General features: G+C 36.4%; 1 protein-coding gene across 2 annotated transcripts in view; it reads left to right on the forward strand.

Moving 5' to 3' along the window:
* Positions 1-11,297, forward strand: part of paplna (papilin a, proteoglycan-like sulfated glycoprotein) — a 44,972-nt gene that overhangs the window by 18,763 nt on the left and 14,912 nt on the right. For both annotated transcript variants that reach the window (XM_016569495.1, XM_016569496.1), the window contains 6 exons: positions 2,005-2,209; positions 3,308-3,484; positions 3,750-3,900; positions 4,128-4,208; positions 7,799-7,964; positions 8,097-8,184. In XM_016569495.1, the coding sequence (XP_016424981.1) occupies positions 2,005-2,209; positions 3,308-3,484; positions 3,750-3,900; positions 4,128-4,208; positions 7,799-7,964; positions 8,097-8,184 (868 nt within the window). The remainder of the gene's footprint in view (positions 1-2,004; positions 2,210-3,307; positions 3,485-3,749; positions 3,901-4,127; positions 4,209-7,798; positions 7,965-8,096; positions 8,185-11,297) is intronic.

Genomic DNA, 11,297 nt, shown 5'->3' on the forward strand with positions numbered 1-11,297 from the left:
AACAATACATTCACATAAAAAACAGTTATTTGATATCGTAGTAATATTTCATAGTTTTTACTGTTTTTAAGAGAAATGAAAATGAATATGACAATCCTTAGTTGTGTGTGTAATCCTTATATTCAGGGATGGGCAGTATTTCAAATACATGTATTTGAAATACAAAATACTATTTTGTATTTAAATACCTTTGGAAAAAGTCAAATGTATTTTGTATTTAAATACATTTAATCTTAGTATTTTTGTATACTTGTAATAATAGGAAATCAGCAGTCTAATAAAGAGGTTGATTGGCCAAAAGTATCTTATGTATTTTGAAACTACAAAAATACTACGATTAAATGTATTTAAATACAAAATAGTATTTATGGTATAAATAGTATACATGTATTTGAAATACTGCCCATCCCTGCTTATATTGCATTAGTAGATCAGCAGTTTTTACATGCAAACCTGTAGTAAATCATGGCCTACATGTATAATATAGATGTTTTGTTGAGTCCACTGTCTGGGTGTCTCCGGTCTAATGTGTTCTTTTGATTTAGTTTGCCTTTTATCTGAGTGTATTTGCGTGTGAAGTAGAAAGCAGCGTTTGCTCTGTTAAAATAAGTCTTTCACTTGTCATAGCAGTACCCCTGGGATTTTCTTCTGATGTTCATGTACAGAAACCTGAAACTGTCCTGGTCCCTGAGCAGATCGACCTGCCAGAGAACATGTGCTTTTGCTTTTTGCTGTGGGAGTGACCGAATTCTTTTGTCCCCCCGTGACCGATATCTTCATAATTGTTCTCTCATCTTTAGGTTTCTGGGAGCACCTGCTCAGCTTTGACAGGCCAAGTGTTTCTGCTGAACACTTGCTTTGTCCTTGTCATTTTCAAGAATGCAAAATCTTTATATGTTTGTTTAATGTAGGTGTAGGTGTGTATTTGTTGTCTTTTCTCTCAAATGTTCTCGGTTAAATGCAATTTCTGTGGCATGCTATCAGTTACCGCTGTAAATCATTTTGACTCGTCCCATCAGTTGTGGAAACAATCGAAAATGTGTACAGTTGCTGTGCTTAAAACAGAATCCAATAGACTGTGAATAAATGTTTAAAATATGCTATTAAAATAAATATATGTAAAATAACTAACAAATTTATTACTCTGTTATTTTCACTCTCAGTATCTGTGGATTCCAGAATGGGACATTTAACATAAAGTGCGGTTTACATGGAGCAAATTATACAGAAATTATGCTTATACTGTATTATATGTGACCCTGGAGCACAAAACCAGTCATAAAGATCAATTTGAAAGCTGAATAAATAAGCTCTCCACTGATGTATGGTTTGTTGTGATAGGACAATATTTGGCCGAGATACAACTATTTGAAAATCTGGAATCTGAGGGTGCAAAAAAAATCAAAATATTGAGAAAATCACTTTTAAAGTTGTCCAAATTAAGTTCTTGGCTATGCATATTACTAATCAAAAATTAAGTTTTGATATATTTACGGTAGGAAATTTACAAAATATCTTCATGGAACATGATCTTTAATATCCTAATGATTTTTGGCATAAAAGAAAAATCTATAATTTTGATCCATACAATGTATTGTTGGCTATTGCTACAAATATACCCCAGCGACTTAAGACTGCTTTTGTGCTCCAGGGTCACATATTATGTTCTGTATTATATATATACTATAATGCATAAACAGAAGTTCATCTGCTAGAAAAGTAGTCCCTCCTCAAAAGGAGTGAATTATGCCTTGGTTGCTTGCCATTGAAAGAGCAAAACTGAAAGATGTGTCACAATATTTTTGTGCTAACAGATCTTAAATTGTATTTAACCTAGAACATTTTCATACTCATGAATGTAAATGACCCAAAGCATGCAGTTTCTTTGGGTTAGACTGGCACTGTGGAAGCTGGTATTGAGTAGGCCGGCTAAATGCATCCTCTAAATGCTATAACTCACCGTCATTATGCTTTTTTCTGCTGATGTGTGTGTTCGTGTGTCAGCTGGGTGACTGGGGAGTGGAGCCCGTGTCCGGTGACCTGCGGCGGGGGTCTTCAGGTGAGGAGAGTGGAGTGTATGTCTCACGACTCGGCAGGATCTCGACTGGTGGAGGATTCCCAGTGTGCTTCCTACGCACCCAGACCGCTCAACCAACAGAACTGTAACATGCAGAAATGCGCTCAATACAGAGTTTCCAGCTGGAGCCAGGTAGATAAACTACACTTTATGAAACATTTTATATAAAATTCAGATAAAATTGTAAGAACGTTTTTTGTGTGAATCTCTCAAAACCTGTCCACCCTAAAATTAAAATGAACTTAATAGGCCAAATAGGGCAGATTTTCATTTAAATAAAATGTCTTCATTTAAGAAAATGAAGCATATTTTTGCATTGTCATATTATTTTCATGACAAGTAAGCATTCTAAATAAATCTTCTGATTCTGAAAGTAATTCTTAATACTGTAATGTAAAAAAATGTTTATAAATTGTAGAGTGTTTATACTTAACATTTGGCTGCTATTTGTTGTATGCTGGTTTAAATACAGATGCTGTAATTTATTTATATATTTTTACTGAATAACACCATAATGAAGAGTTATGGAATTATAGTAAAAAAGTAAAACCTTACACTTTACAACAAAGTTCAATTATATAAATTAGTTAACATGACTAACAATGAAAAATAGGTCTTTAGTAATGTTAGTTAATGATAATGTCAACATTTACTAATGCATTGTTAAAACCAGAAGTTGAATCTTTTAATATTATTTAATTGGCCTGAGCAGACATGAACTGAATGACATGAAATGAATATTATTGTTGAATAATAAATAACAAAGATAAATAAATGATAATAAAAACTGTAACAAATGTAGTGCACATTGTTAATATTAGTTAAAGCATTAACTCATGATAACTAGTGGGACCTTATTGTAAAGTATCACCATAACATTTTGTAAAAAATGTACTTAATTGTCATTAAAATTAATGTCAAAACATCTTATTGGTTCTTAAATAGGCCTTTTTTGTGTAAAATATAATTTATTTTTATTTTGGAGATTTGTGCGTCTTTTAAACTTTTTTTTAATTCTTATTGCATTATACTTTTATTTTGTTTTAATAGCTTTACTTTATCTTTAATTTGTATTTTTTCTCGAGGTAGTGTGAGGCGGTTATTTGTTTCTATTTTTAAATAAGTAAAAATGAACAAATAAAAATTTTTTTTATTTTTTTTATATATTATAATTGATTATATATTGCAGTGGATTCCTGTATGAATTCAAACCTGTTAATGTCTGTGTAGTGCTCTGTGACGTGCGGCTCTGGGAAACAGACGCGAGATGTGGTGTGTGTGGGTTCAGACGGAGCTTCTCTGGAGGACTACGTATGTGGGACCCAACCGAAGCCGCCCAAGACACAGGCCTGTGAGATGCCCGTCTGCAGGAGCCCCATTGGCTGGCATATAGGAGACTGGGGCCTGGTAAGGAAGAAACCACACCTCATTTACAGACAAGCCTTTGGATAAGCATGCACACCCTCCCTCTTGATTAAATTTATGCATTTAGCAGAATTAAATTTATGCATTTAGCAGACGCTTTTATCCAAAGCGACTTACAGTGCATTCAGGCTATACATTTTTTACCAGTATGTGTGTTCCCTGGGAATCGAACCCATGACCTTTTGCGCCGCTAATGCAATGCTCTAAATATGTCATAAGCTTACCTGCTCATAAACTCTCTCTCAAGTGCTCTAAGAGCTGTGGCTCGGGGCTGCGGGAACGGCAGGTGATCTGTTCAGACAGACAGAGAAACCTGTACAGGGTAGAGGAGTGCCAGTCCAAACCCAAACCTCTTACTGTGGAAAGATGCAACGTCCAGCCTTGCTACAGGCCTCAGGGTACACAAGATTTTTTTTAGCTTTTTATATGCTCCTCACACTTCCATTCATGGTAACAACTTTTTTCAGAATTATGTGTACACATATTCTACACATGAATGCATAGCGTTTTCACATTTGATACATGATCTCAAAAAAATTTTATTACAAAACTCTAAAGTATTTCAATGGGTTTGATCCAGTTTATTTATGAAGTTTCTTTCCTTTTCTTATATTGGTATGAGCAGAGGTGCCCAGCATGCAGGACCCAACAGGTCACGATAACACCATTCATGGCTTCCTGCCGTATATCGAGGATCCCGCATTAGGTTTGTTTCTAAACATGGTTGTCCATCCATCCATCTTTCCATCCGTACACACATGCTGTATGTAAGGCTGATCTTAGTCAGATCCCAGGTTCAATTCTTAACAAGTTTAACCAGCTTTGTCTAGAGCAGTTTGACCAGAATCAAACCAGCATAAACTAGCTAAGACTAGCTTGGAAATTTATGCTGTGTTTATACTTAACATTTGGCTGCTATTTGTTGTATGCTGGTTTAAATACAGATGCTGTAATTTATTTATATATTTTTACTGAATAACACCATAATGAAGAGTTATGGAATTATAGTAAAAAAGTAAAACCTTACACTTTACAACAAAGTTCAATTATATAAATTAGTTAACATGACTAACAATGAAAAATAGGTCTTTAGTAATGTTAGTTAATGATAATGTCAACATTTACTAATGCATTGTTAAAACCAGAAGTTGAATCTTTTAATATTATTTAATTGGCCTGAGCAGACATGAACTGAATGACATGAAATGAATATTATTGTTGAATAATAAATAACAAAGATAAATAAATGATAATAAAAACTGTAACAAATGTAGTGCACATTGTTAATATTAGTTAAAGCATTAACTCATGATAACTAGTGGGACCTTATTGTAAAGTATCACCATAACATTTTGTAAAAAATGTACTTAATTGTCATTAAAATTAATGTCAAAACATCTTATTGGTTCTTAAATAGGCCTTTTTTGTGTAAAATATAATTTATTTTTATTTTGGAGATTTGTGCGTCTTTTAAACTTTTTTTTTAATTCTTATTGCATTATACTTTTATTTTGTTTTAATAGCTTTACTTTATCTTTAATTTGTATTTTTTCTCGAGGTAGTGTGAGGCGGTTATTTGTTTCTATTTTTAAATAAGTAAAAATGAACAAATAAAAATTTTTTTTATTTTTTTTATATATTATAATTGATTATATATTGCAGTGGATTCCTGTATGAATTCAAACCTGTTAATGTCTGTGTAGTGCTCTGTGACGTGCGGCTCTGGGAAACAGACGCGAGATGTGGTGTGTGTGGGTTCAGACGGAGCTTCTCTGGAGGACTACGTATGTGGGACCCAACCGAAGCCGCCCAAGACACAGGCCTGTGAGATGCCCGTCTGCAGGAGCCCCATTGGCTGGCATATAGGAGACTGGGGCCTGGTAAGGAAGAAACCACACCTCATTTACAGACAAGCCTTTGGATAAGCATGCACACCCTCCCTCTTGATTAAATTTATGCATTTAGCAGAATTAAATTTATGCATTTAGCAGACGCTTTTATCCAAAGCGACTTACAGTGCATTCAGGCTATACATTTTTTACCAGTATGTGTGTTCCCTGGGAATCGAACCCATGACCTTTTGCGCCGCTAATGCAATGCTCTAAATATGTCATAAGCTTACCTGCTCATAAACTCTCTCTCAAGTGCTCTAAGAGCTGTGGCTCGGGGCTGCGGGAACGGCAGGTGATCTGTTCAGACAGACAGAGAAACCTGTACAGGGTAGAGGAGTGCCAGTCCAAACCCAAACCTCTTACTGTGGAAAGATGCAACGTCCAGCCTTGCTACAGGCCTCAGGGTACACAAGATTTTTTTTAGCTTTTTATATGCTCCTCACACTTCCATTCATGGTAACAACTTTTTTCAGAATTATGTGTACACATATTCTACACATGAATGCATAGCGTTTTCACATTTGATACATGATCTCAAAAATTTTTTATTACAAAACTCTAAAGTATTTCAATGGGTTTGATCCAGTTTATTTATGAAGTTTCTTTCTTTTTCTTATATTGGTATGAGCAGAGGTGCCCAGCATGCAGGACCCAACAGGTCACGATAACACCATTCATGGCTTCCTGCCGTATATCGAGGATCCCGCATTAGGTTTGTTTCTAAACATGGTTGTCCATCCATCCATCTTTCCATCCGTACACACATGCTGTATGTAAGGCTGATCTTAGTCAGATCCCAGGTTCAATTCTTAACAAGCTTAACCAGCTTTGTCTAGAGCAGTTTGACCAGAATCAAACCAGCATAAACTAGCTAAGACTAGCTTGGAAATTTATGCTGGTTAAAGATGGTCTTTGTGTGCAGTTCCTGGGTGCACAAACAAACATCTGAGACTAGTTACCTGGATCTAAAAAAACAAAAACAAAGCATTAACAACTTTTAATGGACTGTAGACTATGAGGGATTATGTTTTGCTGTATATTGTTGTAGGACTAGAAAAAATAACACATTCATTTCTGTTTTTCATTTGGATTGTTTAACAATAAATAAAATAAATAATATCCCTTATTGCCAAAAGTTGTTCATAAGTGCCTATTAAATGTAAAAAATCTTGGCTCTCAAATATATTATTGAATGGCCATAATTATTCATTTTATCTTGAAGATATTATGTAAATAATTATCAATATTAGTATCAAAATCTGTGACACTGCTCTGGTTCATAATTTCAAAGTACATATAATTGTAATATATTGCTTAGGTTTTTCCATCGTAATAACTGCTACAAAGGTTTTTTTTGACAGATCCAATTAAATTTGTTAAGTATCCTGTAATAAGACATTTAAAGGGGTCATATGATGCTGCTAAACTGGGTGCACAAACAAACATCTGAGACTAGTTACCTGGATCTAAAAAAAAAATACAAAGCATTAACAACTTTTAATGGACTGTAGACTATGAGGGATTATGTTTTGCTGTATATTGTTGTAGGACTAGAAAAAATAACACATTCATTTCTGTTTTTCATTTGGATTGTTTAACAATAAATAAAATAAATAATATCCCTTATTGCCAAAAGTTGTTCATAAATGCCTATTAAATGTAAAAAATCTTGGCTCTCAAATATATTATTGAATGGCCATAATTATTCATTTTATCTTGAAGATATTATGTAAATAATTATCAATATTAGTATCAAAATCTGTGACACTGCTCTGGTTCATAATTTCAAAGTACATATAATTGTAATATATTGCTTAGGTTTTTCCATCGTAATAACTGCTACAAAGGTTTTTTTTGACAGATCCAATTAAATTTGTTAAGTATCCTGTAATAAGACATTTAAAGGGGTCATATGATGCTGCTAAAAAGAACATTATTTGGTGTATTTGGTGTAATGAAATGTGTTTATGCGGTTTAAGGTTCAAAAAACACATTATTTTCCACATACTGTACATTATTGTTTCTTCTCTATGCCCCGCCTTTCTGAAACGCGTCGATTTTTACAAAGCTCATCGGTCTGAAAAGCGAGGTGTGCTCTGATTGGCCAGATATCCAGTGTGTTGTGATTGGCCGAATACCTCAAGCGTGTGACGGAAATGTTACGCCCCTCACATACTGTGATGATGCCCTGTCCGGCCGGAGCGATAATTCAAAAACATGAAAACCTATTATAAACGAGGCATTCGTTGCATAAAGTGGGGACATAATTGTGGATTATGGATTTATGGATTTATATTGTCTTTTTACGCGTTGCGTTGCATCGCGCCGCGTAAACAAATGAAGAAGCTCCCTGTCTGAAACATTCATTAAGGTACTTGTTATTTTTTATTGTCTAACACAACAGAAACTCCTCAAAACAATGCTGTCCACAAACCTCATGGCACGCCTCTCACCCCTCACTGTAGCCAGACCTACTATGGCTGCTGTCCTGATGGAAGTACTCCAGCCAGTGGACCACAGAGCCAAGGCTGTCCCCAGGACCAAGGCCTACCATCGTGCACATGGAGCAGGTACACATGGACTTGGATGAGTTAATCACAGAGACTAATTTGATGCAGTCTAATTATGTCACAATGCATAATTTCTTTCTTACAGTATAACTGTAAGTTACCAGAAATGTAATGCAAATGTACTTCTCTCAGGTACGGCTGTTGTCATGATGGTGTGACCATAGCCCAAGGTCCCAACAAGGAGGGCTGTCCAGATTCCTGGCCACACTGGTCTCCAGCAGTGAGTGTTTCATTTGCACATATCAAATTGGGTTGGAATGCTCCAGAACAGTGTTTCAGCAGCTTAATACAGTCCATGTTGTTTCCATTTAACAAGTGTGTTCAGAAGCACCTTCAGATGTCATTACAATAAGCACCTACCACAGTCCTACTCTTTGTGAAATCAACTCAACTCAAAGTCATACTATATAAAGCACTTTCAAAAGTACAAGGTACACCTAGGTGCTGTGCATATCAAAATTATTTTTTGTAAAACAAAAAATTACATAAACCATTCGATAAAAGACCATACTAAAAACAACCACCCAAATCATCATACCCAAAAGACAAACATATTCAAACGTCAATGAAAATAAATATATCGTAAGATGGATTTTAAAACCTCAGTTGAGCCTTCATCTTCAATGGTGAACCATTTCAGTCTTAGAGCTGCCACAGAAAAAGCGTGATTTTCTTTGCACTTTAAGATCAAGGAACATAATACAGAGCTTGTCTGATGAGCAAAGAGATATTAGAGGTTTATAGGAAGTAATTTCTCAAAATAAATGCTGAAAATGCAAACAAATGACACAAAACCCTGCTACACATTATAATGACATGTTTTCCCAGTATTCCCCAGAAAATAGTAAGGTCTCTCATCTCTCTCCCAGTGAGTGAGAATTAGTGGCTATAAAACATGCACTCAAGATGGAAGGATTCAAAGAAACATGACAGACACATTTCACTCACACTCATGAGTTCGACTCTATGGAGGGAGACTTGAAGCCTGAACAATAGACTGAGGTCCTTGATAATAGGGAATGGCACAGTTAACTGTCGTGCCAACTTACAAGCTGGCAGGTCTTTGGTGGAGAGCCACACAGATTGTTCATTTCCCCCTCTTGGCCCCACTTGGCCGCCAGCAAGGAGTCAATGAAGTTGCCCTCGGCCCCAAAGTCCACAAGGACTGAGCATTGGAAACAGGATTGGCCTCACTGTAGGAATGCAGGGAGGGAAGTGTGAACACCACAAAGAATTCAATGACAATCATATTGCCTGCGTGGTCTTGGGCACAGGAGCAGGTTCAGTAAAGAGCTTGAGGTACTCTTTGTCCCAAAGAGGCCTATGTTGAGCACACAGCCAGCCATCCTGATGACAAGATTCTCTAGATCAGGGCTTCCCCCGCCCCAATTAACACACCTGGATGAGCTAATCAAGGTCTTCGGGATCACTACAAACTTCCAGGCAGGTACATTAGAGCTAAACTCTGCAGGAAGTTGGCCATTCAGAAGCAGGACTAGACACCGCTGCTCCAGATCATCACATTGCACCGAAAGGTCATAGGTGTAAACCTCCTCCAGAATGTCATCTGCAAGCTCATGCAAGATGTGGGCCTACTGAGCTCCCACATCTCACCCTCAGAAAACCTTCAGGGTACAAATTCAGTGGCGTAATGTGAAACTAATCAATGCAGATGGAGTGAAACTACATAATATGCCAACTACTGATAATATACAAACTACTGGTCAAAGAGCTTCTTTGTCAAGATCATGTCTACAAATAACTCCTTGCAGGCAGTGCAGAAAGGAAACATGGCCTCCTATAAGGACAAGTCCCATGAAAAGGCATCACTACGGCGTCCTTGGAAAAGAAGTTGGCTTCCATCAAAAATGTTTGTCTACTCTGAATCTTATTGCTCCGTTAAAACCCAAACGTATTGTTACTAAACCCCAGCCATGGCTTAATGATTCAACTTGTTTGCTTAGAAAGGCTTGCAGAAGAGCAGAGCGAAAATGGTGCAAGGATAAGTTACAGGTCTCATATGAAATGTGGAGAGATTATATGTGTATCAGAGAGCTGTTAAGGCCACCAAGTCCAAATATCTATCTGAATTTATTGGTGACAATTTACACAGACCTAAGACCCTCTTCTCTGTTATTGATTCTGTGCTCAGTCCCCGTCAACATTTATCCTGATGCTTCCGTATCACTGTGTAAACAATTCTGTACATTCTTTAATGAGAAAACGATTCAATTAAGATCTAACCTGCCCTTGGGGAATTCTGTTCAACCTGAGAGATCAAGTGGCCCGATGCTGTGGAGCGATTTTCAGCCTGTTTCTTTTGAATCCTGTATAGGCATTGTTGAACGTCTAAGATCAACTTTATCTTCTCAAGATATCATTCCATCTAGATTTCAAAAACAGATTTTCAATACTGTTGGACATGATCTTTTAACTATTTTTAATACTAGTCTAATTACTGGGGTTGTTCCTGACTGCCTAAAAACAGCTACAGTGTCGGGTTTTAAATCTCAACACAGCACGGAAACTGCACTTTTAAAAGTTGATATTTTACTAGAAACGGATAAAGGGAATGCTGTGGCTTTGGTGCTTTTAGACTTAAGCTCTGCATTTGATATGTTTGACCACAACAACTTGATTTCCAGGTTGGAGAGCTGTGTTGTGTTACAGGGCAAGGTGTTGAAATGGTTTCAATCTTTTTTAACAAACAGAAGTTTTAGTGTTTCCATTGGCCAACATAGTTCGTCCTCACGCCCACTTGCTTGTGGGGTGCCACAGGGCTCAATTCTTGCCCCAGTTTTATTTTCTATATTTATGCTACCGATGGGTGCTATCTTTGAGAAATATGGATTGTCCTTCCACCTATACGCAGATGATACTCAGCTGTGTTTTCCCTTGCAGCATAAAAGTAAAGAATTCTTAGGACCTGAATTATTTGGGTTGTCTAAACGAATTACAAATACGGTTAAAGCAGAATCTTTTAATGTTAAATGAGAACAAAACCAAATTCATTTTGTTTGGTTTAAAGTCATATGAAAACTGTGCCCTTCATTTTGGTCATCTCTCTTCCTACTTTACACCCTGTGCTAAAATCTTGGTGTTCTTTTTGATTGCAACCTGGGTTTTGAGAAACAAATGAGTGCAGTGGTCAAATCAAGTTTCTTCCACTTATGGCGTTTATCAAAAATCTAATCTTTACTCTCTGTAAAACCGTTTAAACAGATTATTCACTTGTTTGTTCTATCTTGTTTAGATTACTGTAATTCACTATACTATGGTATAAGTCAGTCCTCTATAATGCGTTTACAGATGGTCCAAAATGCTGCTGCAAGG

The sequence above is a fragment of the Sinocyclocheilus rhinocerous genome, unplaced genomic scaffold (genome assembly GCF_001515625.1).
Source record: "Sinocyclocheilus rhinocerous isolate Xijiao unplaced genomic scaffold, SAMN03320098_v1.1 scaffold1042, whole genome shotgun sequence".
Lineage (NCBI taxonomy): Eukaryota > Metazoa > Chordata > Actinopteri > Cypriniformes > Cyprinidae > Sinocyclocheilus > Sinocyclocheilus rhinocerous.